General features: G+C 29.9%; 1 protein-coding gene across 1 annotated transcript in view; it reads right to left on the bottom strand.

The window, feature by feature from the left end:
- Positions 1 to 4969: 4969 nt before the first annotated feature.
- The window catches only part of LOC112689623 (lachesin-like), a 69365-nt gene continuing 57145 nt past the window's right edge, over positions 4970 to 17189 (bottom strand). Inside the window, exons 2-8 of the mRNA XM_025563419.1 lie at positions 11249 to 11456; positions 10965 to 11120; positions 8835 to 8963; positions 8361 to 8498; positions 5845 to 5994; positions 5547 to 5627; positions 4970 to 5468 (exon numbers count right to left, since the gene is read on the bottom strand). Coding sequence (XP_025419204.1) covers positions 5332 to 5468; positions 5547 to 5627; positions 5845 to 5994; positions 8361 to 8498; positions 8835 to 8963; positions 10965 to 11120; positions 11249 to 11405 — 948 coding nt within the window. The 5' untranslated portion in view covers positions 11406 to 11456 and the 3' untranslated portion in view covers positions 4970 to 5331. The remainder of the gene's footprint in view (positions 5469 to 5546; positions 5628 to 5844; positions 5995 to 8360; positions 8499 to 8834; positions 8964 to 10964; positions 11121 to 11248; positions 11457 to 17189) is intronic.

The raw sequence follows: 17189 nt of genomic DNA, 5'->3' as shown, positions 1-17189 counted from the left end.
GAAAATCGGTCAAGCCGTTTCGAATGAGTTCAATAATACATAATGTGAAATGGCTTGACCGATTTTCATGAAATTGTTTGTGTATATTTGACAGGTCTGAGAATAAAACAAATGTATATTTGTTTAAGCTGGTGTATTGAAGTGTGGATCGTTTCAATTATTATATAAACTTTTTAAATTTAAAATTTGTAATTATCATAATGAAAAATAAGAGGAATTTTATGAAACAAGATAATAAAAGACTCATTGGTTGCGCAAACATGAGTCTACGTATTTTTGAAAATCGGTTAACCCAATTTTGGTTTATAGCCATGTTTACATCCTCATTACTCATTAGTTATTACATTTTTTTTTTTTTTTCATTAATCCTCTAAAATTATTTATATTAATTGGATTATTGACAAATTATTAAATTAAATGTGGGAAAATAACCTATAAATGTCAAAAAATGACTTAAAAAGTAATAAACACCAAAAAAATACAAAATAAAAATAAGTTATACGAATTCACATGCTAATGAAACATATTTGTGGCCAAGAGAGCATCGTCTAAAAAGTTCCAAAAAAAAAAAAAAAATGCAAAATGCATCAATTTCCGATCCCTATTCATTACATATATTATTTATTATTTGTTTCTTTTGTTTAGAAAATAAATATATTCGTCTCCATAGCAATATGATCATTATACAGGTCGTGTGTATTAAATAAAATATGTTTATTGTTTAAGACTGACAGAAACGACAATTTTTTAGATATTTTTCATGCTCTTAACGTTTACAACACTAAATTCAAATGTATGTTTTATATATTCAAAACTTGTGCTCAAAGCCATTAATTTGATAATAAAGTAATACATTATTAAATTTTACATAGATTTATGTTTTCATAATTACTAAAGAGTGGATACTCTTGAATTAGTATATTTTTTTCTTTCAATAATAAAAGTTGCAAAATAGGATATAAATTAGTTTTGTGGTCTTTGTAGAATACGAAAAATTGTTATGTTACATTTATTTGCATACTTCGATTCATTTTATTTGGTTTAGTTATTTGGTATCTTTAGATTTTACCGGATATTTAACATTATATTTTATTTATTTCAATTGCTAGTTTTGAAATGTTATCTTTATCTATAAAGATAAAATAAACATTAGTTTATTAATATATATATTATACAAGGTGCCAATGTAGCGTGCGATTTATCACTTACATATGCTCTACCTGTGATCTACCCATTACTATCCAGTTCTTTATCGGTAAAAAATAGAGGCGTACCTATCTATATGCTTCAGTCACATTTAGATCTGTATTGTTGGAAGGTGTGGTGGAAAAGTGAAACAGATTTATTCATTGCTTTTTTAAATGATATGCGTGTTACATTCATAAATAGCGATTAAAACGAAACTTTTATTTTAAATATTTATTTAACGAAATTTATATTATGTGGATGTGATTTTGAAATTGTGATTTTTGAAATACGTGTGAGTCCACCTCCTCGTGGTTTATTTTAGATAATGCTAAGCGGCTCACAAATCGTGTTCACTAAAAACAGGCTGGTAGATTACGCTGTAAACCAGAAACTAGCTGGTAGATCACACGCTACACTGGCAGCTTATACAAAATAGGATAATATTAACACAGATAATATTGTTATCCATAAATGGTCGAAATTTGATTTCTGTGGAATACCTACAGCCCATACGAAGGCTTTTCTTTAAGTAATCTATTTTATTTTTATTTTAAGTTTGTAAGAGTTTAAATAAATATTATTTACAATTTCATCACACATTTTTATGGTTTTACATTTACTTACATTATTTTATCCTATTCGTTTATTCGCATTATCGTTTCATATTTTAAAGTATATTTTAAACTTATATAAAGTATATATTACAATTTTTTGGGAATGAACATCCATACTTTAGTTATTATTTTAATTATATTTGATGTTATCATAAAATACTATTTTTGGATTATATTAATTTGTTATGTTTTGCATTTAATAGACTGAAAAATAATAAAACAATACCGATCCCACTTCGTACTAAAATAGTTCATATTGTTACTAAGTTATTACAGTGTATCGTATTTTTTTTTTTTTATCATTATCAATTATCGTTTCTGTCGTATGTAATGATGAAGCTATTGATAAAATGTACAATTCTGTTTTAAGAATAATTACCAAAGTAGACGTGATAAAGTTGTTAAAATATATTCCCAAAGTAATACTTAAAATAGAATATTTATATAATTTATGGGAAAAATACGTATAAAAACAGATTTAAGTGTTTTATTAAAAGATTTATTTTTTAATTTACCTATATAAATAATGTAGAAAACTTATTTATTTTTAGCATTTATAAGTAGAGAGTTAAAAAAATGAGAGAAAATAGACTTAAATGGTTTGCGTATGTGATAAGGCGAGAGGAAACAAAGGCATGGTTATTAAAATGAACATTGAAGGGAAAAGAGGAAGACCAAAAAAGAGATTGAAATGATTGAATATGATTGAGAATGATTTGAGGGTTATTAGTGTGTGCGTAGGGGATGTATAAAATCGAGATGTGTGGAGGTTTAGGACAAGGGTGACCGAACCCAAATAGTTGGGTGAAAGGCGAAGGAAAAGAAAAAGATATGTAGGGAATTAACATTGCAGTACTAACATTTTTTTTTCAAAGAATTTTCAAAAACAATTGATTAGTCTTAAGGTATTGCATTTTGTGTGCTTTTCTACATTACACAAGAGTTCACACAGAATGTTTTCATTCTGAGTGAAACAAAAAAAATAGGTATTGGTTGATTCCGACCGGAAGATATGTTCCAATATTCACAATTATTCAAGATTTTTGATAAAAGATGTTTTCTTGTGGGTACTTTTAAATAGATAAATTTGCAAATGTCCCAACAGTTTTTTTAATAATAGCAAAAAATTGATTAACGTATATAAAAATATGGTACAATTTACAGGTGTACTGAATTCTGACACAATCGAATTTTTATTTTTATCGTAATGAATAAAAAAAATTGATTAGTTTAAAATGATTAAAATCATCTACCATGAGCATATATGTTCCAATGATGCTTTAAGGATTACGACGCTAGTGACGGGAGTGTAGTAATCAAGGTAGTACCACGACATATCTTAAATTATTTTGTAACCTTTACTTTGAATTGTTTTCCTTGAGTGGTGACGAAAACAACTAGCTATTAAAATACTTTTATATCTGGAAACGGGTTATTAGTTACTATGTTAAACGGGTACATTAGACAGTAAGAATATTAATATTATTTTTGTTGTATTAATTAACAAGTTAAACGGGTATAGTTGTTTTCGTATACATTTTTGAAAGATTAATATTGTTTTTGTTTTTATAGAACAACGAAAAGTCTTGAGTCTTTTCCTTGTTCTTAAGTGTTTTTATGCACTACGCCCGACTATCTGTGTATAAATTGGGTCGTCATGTCAATGCTTAATTAGATACAATGTAACCAGACTTAAGAGTAGACCGATACGGTTAAACTTACAACTGTTAACTTATCGGGTTACCTTTATGTTGTGTCTCAGTAATATAATAAATTCAGATTTATAACTTAAACAGTGTTTTTTTTCATTTTACTCCAACGGACGTGTAATTTACTGCAACAAGAGGTGATTTCGTCATAAAACGTTTTGAGTCAGTTCTGATCAGACCAGCTCACTACAGGAGTGTGATGGCGTATACTGTACGTTGGTTGCCTATGTAGATGTCAATATCAAATACAAGAATTGATTAATGTATAATTACACATAATTTTCTAGTATACGATAAAAATCACAAAAACGTTTAAGTTTTTATACTGATTTTTAAAAATTGAATAAATGATTTTCTTTATAGAAAAAAAACTGTAGGAAAGTTATGATTTATATGCGTTACAAAATGAAATGTTGGTAAATAATTGAATATTTCAACGAATTTCCCTAAAACAATATTAGTTATTTAGATTAAGACATTTAATATTTTTGAATCATTTTGAAGTTTTTGAATTATTAAATATGTACTATTTATAGGTCTTTAACATTTTTGAATTTCTCAAATGTTTAGATGCTTTTTTGCGAAAATTTGAACATGAAATGTTCAATCTATCACATTAAGAAATGTATTTTTTTTTATTATAAAGACCATCTTTAGAAATATAAACTGATCCACCCGACTTATTTTCTTAGGAATCTTTTTTTTTTTCGAGAGCAATGGAACATTAGTATTAAGTTTAAATGATAAATACAGTAATATTATTTATTCATCCTCTGTAGAAGTCCAGCCATCTATAAATAAAACACTTCATTATGTTTATGTTTGAGAAATTAATTGTGAATAATTTATGAGTTCATCAAATATTTTTACACAGATCCTAATGTTGGTAAAAAGAATTCTGATCAGTTTTTAGGTTGGTTACTTATAATCATTTTTAGAAATCACTCGTCTCTAGGATTGATAAAACTGTAAAATAATTCAAAAGTTTTCTATATCCGGTAGAAATCTAACCCCCTATGTCGATTCCTATGGGGTTTATCGTATGGATGCGATTTCTTCGTAGTTTTTCCCTATTTTCAAGGGAATTCTAAAAAATATATTTCTAATGTACCTTCCACCTGTGTCCAATTTGCAAGTTATAGAAAGATGTACGTGAAACTTAAGGAAAACTTCAAGCCGTCAGAAAAGTGATTGCATACAACATATCAATGGTGAAAATTGGAAACCATGTCTTAGATTTAAATTGTTTTTTTATATTAGAATAACAAGAATAATGAACATCAATTTAAAATTTTATACTTAATATATAAATAAACAATAATTTTTTATATATATTCATTTTTATTATAATAATACTCCAGACTAAAAATGTATTTATTTATTTCTATACACATAGTACTATTTATTTATTTATTTACACAATAATTTGTAAGTATTTACCATTTAATAATTTTGAATTTAAATTTTCTTTTTGCTATATATTATTATTGCATGTTTATAGTTATACCATTATGGTGTTCACATAAATAACCATATTTTTAAGAAGACGTGTGGTTTTGCATCTTCAGCACTGATGGTTAAACACTTAAAAATCAACGCACGTTACTACTAATCTAAAACCGTTATTATATCTCTCGAATCGATAATGATGATGATCAATTAATTGATTAAAATAAAATAAGATCGATTCACATATATTCTGTATATATAATACATGTGTACATAAGCAAACAAAATAAAGGACAAATCGCACTTGTTTATAGCAGTAAATTATAAAATAATTATATTACAGTTTATAATTTAATCACTACGCAATAATATTAAACAATATTAAAAAAATTGACATTAATTGATAGTAATATCAAGTATGAAATATAACTATGAGCAAGTGTAAGACTAGACGAAACGTAGCTAGTAACATTGTCGTAAATGGCACTGGTCATCCCATCCAAGTAGTCTGTAAAAAATAAATAAAAATATTAAATTATATGTCTACAGAAAATGTAAGATAGAAAAATTTATTCAACCTAATTACCTTCGGTAACGTTGACGTTATATTTGTAGTTGTTCCCTTCAAAAAGTATTTCGTTCGACGATTCAACGGCGGTGACGATTTCTAAAAAATATAGTAACGTTATCGGAGCAACTACAGTTGGGGGGGGGGGGGAGCGAAAAAATGAGTTCAGGGAAAAAAAAAGGCTTCAATTTTTAAGACTATTACTTAGTTTCCAATAATTGGGTACCACTACGTTTTTCATTAAAATAGTTTTTATTATTAAAATTGTACTGAGACTTGTATTCCATATGATAATTTTAATATTTTATGATCGTACCGTAAAGTTTAATGATACCATCAGTTTCGCCGAGAGCGTTCACCGCTACACATCTGTAACTACTGAAATCTTCAAGACTAACGTTCGAGATGTGTAAAATCATTTTGCACACGTATCCGGTTCTGATTTTTTCGTCTACGAATCTCGAACCTGCGTACACAAACAAACAATGATACAGTTTCTGTTAGGAATGGTAACTGGTATTTTATTTAACATGCGACAATACTCTGAAAGCTCAAAGTGTATTTTTTTGTGTATAATTGTATATTGTATATACATTTACACATGCGATCGAACTGGATAGATATATTTGAATTAATCATTTCAGATATATTTACTCGTATATATATATATAAATATAACCTATATATTTATACATCTAAAATGATTAATTCATATGATTCGAAAGTTTACATCAGGTAATATTTGAATGGAAATGTATATTTGTGCTGTACAACTAAAGCGATAGGTTTGGTTTAGGTTTTAATCATTTTTGTTTTCCGATTAGGTTACAGAACTATTGTTGAAAAATGTAATTCAATTTTAAAAATGTTTTCCAACTGTTTTTCAATACAGCTGCATACGTTGTACGGTCAGTGTTTTTGAAAGATAACGATAAATATGTATAAACACTCACTTCCCATTAACGGCAACGAACAGTTTGAAAAATATGTTTACATTTTAGCTTAATTAATTTAGTTAGTTAATTTTAGTGTTTTCTTTCAAACCTGTGTTAACATTCATGAATATCTAACGTTTTTAAAAATATACTATGATAACATTTAAATACTTATTAAGTTATAAATAATAAGTATAATCTAAGGATAATGTCGATATTTTCAGATATGAAATAAAAAAAGTGGATACGATCATTGTAAGATGTAGTAGTTTTTAAGCTTAAGTTAAACTATTTTAAAATACTTTAAATAAATAAATCTATAAAAAATATCATATTGTCATCGTTTTCGAAAATATTTACCATACATCATATTATTAAACTTCATCGAAAAGCAATGCTCGTGATTTTTTAATTATTTCTTTTATCTGATGTGAATTATGACAAATTCGCTTGACTAGAAATTCTTAAGTCTCAACAATTTTGATAGTACATTTTATGATGAGAACGCAAAGTATAAGCTTGGAAGAGAATAAAAGGCAATGCAGAATACTAGAATATGCAGATAATATTATCATATTAGGATCAAATAGGTAAAAAGTGAAAATGGACATCAAAAAGCACAAAACAAATAGTAAAGACATCGGATTACAAATTAACGAATCGAAAACTAAATATATGGTAATACCAAAAAGAGAAAATCATGAAGAACACTTAGAAGTTGAGAATTTTAAGTTTGAAAAAATACATAGTTGAAAATACCTGGATGCTATAATAAATAGCAAAAAAGATTAGTACGAAAAAATTAAAATTAGAACTACTGCAGCGAATACATTATATTATGAGTTAACGAGGATACTTAAATTAAAACAAGTATCGATCAAATCGAAAATTTCACTATAAAAAGTAGTTATCAGACTAGTTATTTGTATGCGTGTTGAAAATGGTCAACAACCAAAGGAGATGAAGATAAAATAGCAAATTTTGAAGAATATTAAGAAGAATATATGAACCAAAAAGAAATAATATTACACGACAATATGAAATAAAAAGCAATATAGAATCACAACAGTTATATAAAGAACCGGACATGGTAATAAGTATTACATTATAGAAGAATCGCATGTATTGCCTATGTATGGAGGTTAAATAGTCTAATGAAAGCGGTATTAAAATGGAAACCCTTGGGAAAAGATCACTAGGCCGGCCAAAACAAAAATGAATAGATAAAGTAAAAAAAAAAATTAGAAATATTTGGAATCCAAGATGGAGAAACAGTAGCATAGAATAGAGATAGATGGAATCTGATTTGTGCTGTGGTAATGGACCTTTAAAAACAGAATAAGAATAAGTTAAAAATTATTATAAACTAATAGATTAACGAGAATCTTATTATTATAGTTATAACGCAAACAATAATATTTTGTTTTGAAGATTATATTATCATATTGTTGTTGTGTGTGTATAGCAATATGATTAATGTGCCTGCAACGACCCGAGAAGGTGTTTTTACTATTATATTTGTTGTTTCATTTTTACTAATGTTTGTCGTACGTGAATGCGTCTTTTTCGATTATTACGAGGTTTATTCCGGTTATTTTATAACGTTATTCGTATACATAGTTATATATGTAGTACGTTAGTTAAAGTATAATTCGTGTCGATTCATTTAGGCCTTACAAGATTTTCATTGTTTTAAATAACAAAAAATATCTCAGGACACTGAGATAATAACAAACAAATTAAATTATTTTTAGTAATTATTGTGTACGTGAAATAATTATTGTTTTACGGGTACAGCTGGAATGAAATATGTCTAATATTTGTTTACACTTGAGAATGTAAATACTATAATAAATGTATTTTTATCATTATTTAATGATTTAATCTTTAAACGTACCAGAAACGATCATATCCCCGCGTTCGTTCGTCCAGTAATTGATCGAAGGAGGATTGGCTTCAGTGTGGCACTCTAGTTTCGAATAGACCCCTCTTCGAGCTCCTTCTAATTGATTAGGAATCATCAACATTGGCGGAACTACAACGATATTCCAATGATATTACACATCAGGTATACCAATGGCCTATATACGCGCCGGTATGCAATTTCGATTTTACAATATTTTATACTCTGTATCAAGCTGTATATGCTAAATGCTGAATAATATAATTAGATTTAGGCGGTGGGCACTATTTTTTTTTCTGAAATCCGAACCACTCCATTATCGCGCTCAGTTGTTACTACCCTTATTTCCATTGTAACCACCTGTGTCTCCATCATTGGTAAAAATGTTAACCCTCTGCCGACTTTCACAGTGATAATGTACTATTATATCGATCATTGTATCCGTTGGTCGCATTTAACAATACTCACAGTGTACAGTGACGTTGATACGTTTACTCCTTGTTGGCGGTACTCCGTTGGAAGCCACGCACAGGTAAGGTCCCATGTGCAGTCTGCTGATTTTTCTGATTGTTAGCTTTTCACCATCAACCACGTTAACTGTGAAAACAAAAACAATATAAATGTTAAGAATGACAATATGTGTATACAATATATATACAATATTTATCTTTCATAACTATTTTTATTCATTATGTCCATATTTATATCACTGTCATTAGTATAATTTATTTATTTATTTTTATTTAATATATTTTTTTTTTTTTGTAATCTAATTGATTAGAATAATTATAGAATTTATCGTGTTAGAAATTATTACAATTTAATAATTATATTGTAATTATATTGACTTATATCGTAGCATTGAACTCTGATTTCCGCACAGCGATTCGTTTATTATAATTATAAATATTATTATTATTTTTCACATTATTATTTAATATTATTCTCATTGTTATATTATTCATTGGGATACTAATTATTATTAATAAATTATAAACGATGATGATGGTTGAAATTAGAGCTCTCGAATTTGAACATGAATTAAACTTCATGTTGTCAAGTGTTTTTTGTTCACGTGTACTTAAATATAAAAGTCCATGAATTTTATTCACTTGTAATTAATTTGTAAATCAAACATATTTACTCTACGTGTGCTTAAAATAAAATCTATACATTTAAAACTAAAAATATTTATTTTTATTCTACTAAAAATAAATGTTTCATATACAGTATTATCGTAAAATGATGAAATGGGTTCCATACGACAGCGAGTTGGACATTTCTACGATTCGAAAATAATAAAATATCAAACAAAATAATAAACGCGTGATTTAATAACAAAATTCACACGAACTCTGTGGAGTTAAATATAGACCTTTAGTTGAAATCAGCGATTGATGGGTTAAAAAAGGTAATTTTCAACATTATGTCAAAATTTACTTACGATCAACAATGGGTGAAGATCGCTTAAATGGACTGGCATCATTGAATATACTTCGTAATATAAACGTGAACATCAATCAAGCACTGAATCAATTCTTTTCTGTACCTCACCGAGTAAATTTATTAAAAAAATTATTTGTATTTTATAGTTTTGTTAAAAAAAACCCTTTTCATATAGTACTTATAATATTAATAATAAATATACAAATGTTATAATACTATTTGCTAATTATTGATGTATTGATGTATTTTTTTTTTTTTAAAACCACTTCCATTATAAAATCCTGCGCATGGGCTTGCATCGCACAATCATAAGCGATGATCGTACTGTCAGAGTATGATATTCATAACGACATTTATATTTTCATGTTCCATGTACTCACACACTTTAAAATGTGATATTATTGAATGTTTTATTTACAATCAATAAGAATAATTCCAGCAAGTGTTTACAAAACGTGACAAATGATCGGAGAGTTAATACATTTGAACGGAACCTTTTTTTTTTTTTTTTAATTTTAAGTTTTCATCAACATTATTACCTATGTCATTTATCACGAGTATGTTAATAGACATGTTTTAATCATTTATAAAGAAAAATACATTAATTATAAAATATATTTCTATATACTGTTTGACAATACAATATTTTTATTAATATATATCAGAAAATCGGAGGAACTTTGATCACGGTATTAAAATTCATTGCATGTTTATCGCTCGTACCGAAATGTTAGGTCTAAAAAAAAATCACAACTCAGGAGTTTTCAAAAAATTCGTAAGTCAATATGTTTGAATTTTTGAACCTATACTTCTTCTAATAAAAAGTAAAAACGTATACATCAAACGAATCATTCTTTTCGTCGAAAAAAATAACTTTAAATATTTACTATGAATGTTTAGGCTCTATTTATTTACTTAAAAGTGATGCCAAAAATGTATTAATCGAAAAAAAATAAACAGTTGTAAAATAAATAACAAGCGTATAAACAATTTATCCCGGTGATGCTAACAATTTTTTTCGCGGCCCTCAATGGTTATTCACCCTCAATGGTTATTCAATATCTACAGTTATTTAAGGATCACTCCACTATCAGAAAATAATTATTATTTTAATAAAAGAAATACATTTTGTGCAGATGTATATTGATGTACCTGTGTTACCATTGTAGTTTATGTCCAAACCGTCTTCTCTCCGCCACATTATGTAAGGTTCAGGATATCCCTGGGCTTTGCACTGCAAGAGCATGTCCGATCCTTCTTTCACTACGAGGTCCATGCTGGATTCTTCGTCGATCACTCTGGGTGGGACTTAGAAAAAAAAAAAGTTATCACAATATCCGTGTCTGTGGTATGTGCAATAAAATAAAATAATAGTTCTGCAGGTGATATACTATTTTAGTAGAAATAATCATTTTTACAACATTTTCATGTCTCACCGACCACTTGCAGATATCCTTTTTGGCTGGTCATGGGCTCCGTGTTGATCTGGCACATGTACCAACCTCTGTCGGTTTCTTGTACATTACGGATGTGCAAGAACCACGTACGATGATCGTTGTAAGTCAAGGTTATCCTGGAGTTTTCCGTTACCATTCGGTGGTGTATTGAAAGTATGGTCTGAGTGCTAACACGAACCCAAGCGACCTACAATTTAATGTAAAAGCGTATAAAATATGAGTGGATACAATGAAGCTGCATAGAGTAATATATTGAAATTAATTTGTCAATAACGACTAGTACCTACTCGACTTGAGGGGTGCGCAGGGGGACGGAGTACCCCGACTAGTTTTCAGAAATTTTAGTGCCCCCTACTATTATTACGTTATAATTATAACGCTTAACAAGTTTTGGGGACGCTTTTTTTTTTTTAAAGTAAATAGAGTCCCTCTTCTTTAATTTTGCCAAGTCGAGCATTGATAACGACAAAATAAGTATAACATATATTGCGGTATTTAGAACAATTATTAATACCTCACAAATACACTATCGGAGGAATATAACGATGAAACCCGGTGCAACGCCTCTAATTTAAATTAGCATGGGGTTGTTTTTACACACTACATGTTATACAATAATAACACGCGCCGTTAAGCGTATCATTTATTTTATATTTTTTTCGTGATACAATCAATTTCATTTTGGGTAGGCAACCATTTATTACTGCACCCTTATATTTTTAATGATATAATACATCAATGATACATTTTATCAGTTTATATAACGTATACTACAAGATAATGGGTGTTGTTAGATGGGCGTATTCAATACAAAGACATACCGTATACCGATAACCGTATAATCGATAATAAGTAATAATGATCGAAGAATTACAAAAATATTTTGTAAAGTAAAAATAAACAATAAATGTATTTCGATCGAAAGTTGAAGAAAGAGAAATATTTTCCATTTTTCTTTAATATACTGATGAATCACCGGTATTATTATATTTTAGTCGGTTTTTGTGGTAATCAATGGAAAAATTTTTTCAGATTTCGGTTAACGATGGACGGTACTCTATTATTATTATCATCATCGACATCGCGAGTGTGGCTAATCGATTAGATAATATTATGATGTTTGGCAACAATAACGTCTTAATGCAGCACATACGTCGGCTCTAGAACAGTTTTGAATTTGGACACGGAGAGATTCTGCTGAATGAACCCTTTGTCGATGGAAGTACCAAACGAATCCATTTTATAATAATTCATTGAAAAATATTAGAAGAATTTGGAATGAGTAAAAATGAACTACCAATAGGAGTATATCATTTTGATAAAATATTAGTAATTATAAAATAACTACCAACGATGTAGCGTTTTAATCTTTTCAATAACTTATTTTAAGAATTTTCGATAGCGAAACTAAATAATTAATATTTTACAAATGTTAATATACAAATTATTTTGAATCCATTTTTTTATCGAAATACTAAGAACGCTGCTATATTATATCTCAGATATAATATATTCTACGATTTAAAAAAAAAAAAAAAGTATATAAATAAATAAAAAGTAGCTTCTACAATAAATTTATTCTGAATGAGTTATGTATTATAGTTTTAAAATTGGCTTATTTGTTTTAGATCATTTTAAGATCTTCACAAATAAATAAGTTTGAGAACCGTTAAAATATATAAAAAGTCAAGAATACCAATATATATCGTTACCAGAGAGCGAGAAATATTTAATTGCCGACCGTGACGACGACTAGATTTGATGCCGTTAACGAAGTGCGGAAACTCGTACAGCTACGCGAATAAACCGTGTACATAAGCGATACGTCTTGATATTACGTACCATCGATCAATTAAGAAGTTTATTTCCATTGACAACATTGTGCTCTACCTCTATGGGGGGGGGGAGGGAGGATACAATTCTTTATATATTATACAAGGAGGAGAGAAAATTTGTATTTATCTCATATTTACGCGAAGGCGTTTAAATTCGTGTGTATTACTCGCGGCTTAATATGAGTGGTACGCAAGAGCTCCTTTACCTCTCGCAACGCTTACGAAGCGTCCCCATAAACATTTCTTCGGAAAACACATTGAAATGTTCAAATGATTGGTCAAAAATAATCACTCAAATTAAAAACTTCAAATTAGTTACATCGGTATAAAAACATTTTTTCAAAAAATTGTTTTCATTTGTAACTATCAGCTTTATTACGTCTTGTCATTGGTTGACCGTAGCATGTTGGTTCGAGAATATTTGAATAACTCATTATGGTATTGAGTAACCATAGCAATTCTTGTTACTTAAGCCCGATTACTACAAAAAAATTGGTGTAGTACGAAAAGTAAAATGTGTACAACGAAATTGTTATACACATAATAAAGTGTTATTCGTTAGGGTCGCCAAAAACAGTTACTTACATACGAGTAAATTGGAAATATCATAAAATTTGTTTGTTTATGATATGTGTTCGGAAAAAATTGTATAATTTCTATATTTGTGATACATTTAAGTCACCAACCATCGCTAATATGCAAATCCAGAGATGTATTATCTCGATGATCGCTCTTTCACCTGCTGAACAGGTATATATATATAAGATCCTATCATATTTCTGTATCTCAGTGAATATTGGTCGAAATCAGGGAGCCAGTAGCCATAAATTTACTTCTTGGTGAGTAAAATTAAGTATGAACATTTTAGAAAGATACGATTTTTTTCCAGTCCACAAATAAAACTGGAGTTTTCCCGTTTAATTTGCTTAGCGGATGCATTCAACAGTGTTACTTTTTTAATTTTGAAGCGAACATTTTTAATTAGGAGTATATTCAAGGGGAATAGTAAAGCTTTCAGATCCTTCAAACGAATTTTTATTTACAAAATCGAATCTTTTGGCACATACGACCTTCTGTTATAAGGCGAAGATATAAATATTATAATAATTATCGTAAGAACGTGTGGGTAATTTTCCTTATTTTAAAAACCTGTTTTCTAAAATTTAATTTAGAGAGTTCGTTGAGGTCTGAAAACATAAATTATGATTATCTGTATTACTTTTTTGATATTTTAGAATCATTCAGGGATTTTTATTGTAATTTTTATTGTCGTAAAACATGAACAATTTTAATTTTTCGTAGTTTTCAGGTTTAGTGCACTTTAAAATAGTTAGAATTTTTGCGGGGAAAAGAAGGTTTGAAGGCTCTGAAAGCTTTCCAGTTCTCCTCAAACATGTTCATAATTAAATAATTTTCATTTCAAAATTTAAAAAGTTACATTGTGTTCAATGCATCCGATAAACTAATTAAATGGAAAAATTCCAGTTTTATTGGCGGACTTGAAAAAAATCCGTATCGTTCTGAAATGTTTACATACAATTCTACCAGCCAGAGGTAACTTTATGAATCCCTGATTCCGACCAATATTCACCGAGATACAAAAATTTGATACATGTGCACAAAACCGTCACAGTGAAAATAATCATTTGAAATATGTAAATGTGCGTGCAGTACAAATATACGATGGCGTTTACACGATAAATATTAAATACTTATCACGTGTATAAGTATGTGTAAGCCGAGCACGCGCATATGTGTTCTTCCGCGAGATGAGAAATAAAAATAATAAAAATTTGATTTACTACTGTTCGTGCGCTCACCACGCTCTCGCCGGGGAATAGTACGCAATAAAATTTGCAAATCTTTCGCGTAATGTGTTTACGATCATGGGCCATCCGGTGGCCCGATCTACTAACGGTATACACAATGTATTACACATGTGTAAATATCCGCACAGTATTATGAATAAATACGTGGTGCCGTGATGTATTATCGCCGGTGTGCACGACCCTCGTACGCATCGCCGTCGCCCGAGGTGGTGGGATTTGGGCGACAAACGAGTTGGGCGGAGTGTCGGCAACCGTATACTAATAGGATTGTACGTGTGTGTGTGTATGTGTGTGTGTGTGTGTGTGTGTGTGTGTGTGTGCTTTAGCGCTGCAGTAGATCACGTCACGACATCATACCGGAAGGATACTTGGGATGCAGCTCGCCTCGGATATCCTGTGGGACCAACCTGTACTCGTAGTAGTATTAGTGCATATACGGACCATCACGGGATTGTACACAGCTCAGGTTTACCCTGCAGCGGTGTCTCGCGCACGTGTGTGTTTAAATCGCTCGTTCCGGCATACTCGATGTGTAAATATAAAAAAAAAAAAAACTTTTCGCGCTGTAAACACGACTTTGGCGACCGTTTGCGAGCACCTGATCACCGGCGACAGGAAGGGTCCGTCCTGGGGCGATAACAGAAATTCCAGGTGACAATTGTTAAACCGGACGTTATTATTAATTCGATTAAAATTTGTGGCGCACGATATCCGTGAGCACATTCAACGGCACCTACATTTTGAACATTTAATCGGAGAGTCGAAATTGTAAATCGAGTGAGATGAAGACGATTTTCTCGAGGGTTCGTGGACGGTTTTATTTTATCCGATTTATGTAAGCGTTCGAACCGCCTCTGGGGTATATAATATATATATATATATATATATATAAATGTATTATAATACGTGGTGGGTATATATCACGAATAGCGCGTTGTTATTATTATGTTCGTGGTGCGCGCGTACGAGGTGCGGTGTATAAATAAGTGGCGGCGTGCGAATGACGAGGAAGGAAAGAAAAAAATCCTATATCCACGTTACGCGACGATAGACGTGTGTTTGTAAAACAGAACGTTTTTTTTTTTTTATTTATTTTTAATTTTTTTCCTTTCTACCCGATTTCTACGCAATAGCCTATAGGTAATCGACATGGCACGTCTGAAACGTGATTACACCGGAATCGACTGCGTTTGCGTGTGCGGTTTTCTTTCCGTTTCGTCTCGAATTTTTGATTCTTTATGCATTAACGTCATGATTAATCGGACGCTCATGCGAACGCCTCGCAGGTACGCAATGGATAACTACGATCACACGATAAATACGTTCTCACGTGACCGCCGGACGAGTCGTACATACATCGCCAACCACCGTTTTTAGGCCGCGGGTCGTAAACGGACTTTCGTTTTGGTGCTTGTTATGATATGCGATGGATTTCATACCGACTGCTTAAACGTGATCTGCGATACACCGCTGTCTATAAATTGTATTATTACGTGAGCGGAATGTTATTCGATAAATGTTTATGCGGAATTATTATGATTACAACCATCGGGCAGCAACGCATTACGTGGCCGACGGCCGACCGACCGAATAAATCAAATCAATTCTAGATTATATAAAAAGACAAAAAAACCAATAACAATAAGTTAAATTATTAAATAATTGTCTCGATAAATCCTATATCGATTAAAAATATTCCAAATATGTCATATTATCAGTAAAATAAGTAAAAATACGGGCTATTTGATGGTATGATTATGAACATTTGTTGTCTGAGGTGATAATCTTAAGTCTTAATTTTGTATTATCGATATTTCGTGTCGACAGATACAAGAATATCATTAATAATGTAAAAATTATAAAAGTATACATCTATCTTAGTCCAGTGATTGACGACCTCATGTACTGTCAATTCACGACTCATTGGTTGTTAGCCCATCGACCCTGTCCCTCGTAAACTATATTCAACCGACTTGTAACAATTATTGTTACTCTTTTAAACACCGCTGCTTTGGTACTCGTTGGTAGGTACTGTAATACTACTGTTGTTGGAATTATTGATTCCGAAAGTGTATAATATTCTTTTCGGTCGGTTCCCATTGTAAACAAAACTTTTCTATATCATTTACAATTATATCATAGATCAAACATAGATCAAACAATGTAATAGTGTCGCTAAGTTATTTAATGTATAATCATTTTTAACCACAACAATAATATATATACATGATCTTAGAGTCTAAATCATAAAAATAA

This window comes from Sipha flava, unplaced genomic scaffold, assembly GCF_003268045.1.
Source record: "Sipha flava isolate LNK unplaced genomic scaffold, YSA_version1 45_pilon_pilon, whole genome shotgun sequence".
In the NCBI taxonomy this organism is placed as follows: Eukaryota; Metazoa; Arthropoda; class Insecta; order Hemiptera; family Aphididae; genus Sipha; species Sipha flava.
The sequence above is the reverse complement of the archived record's forward strand: the minus strand, read 5'-3'. Positions and strand labels throughout refer to the sequence as shown.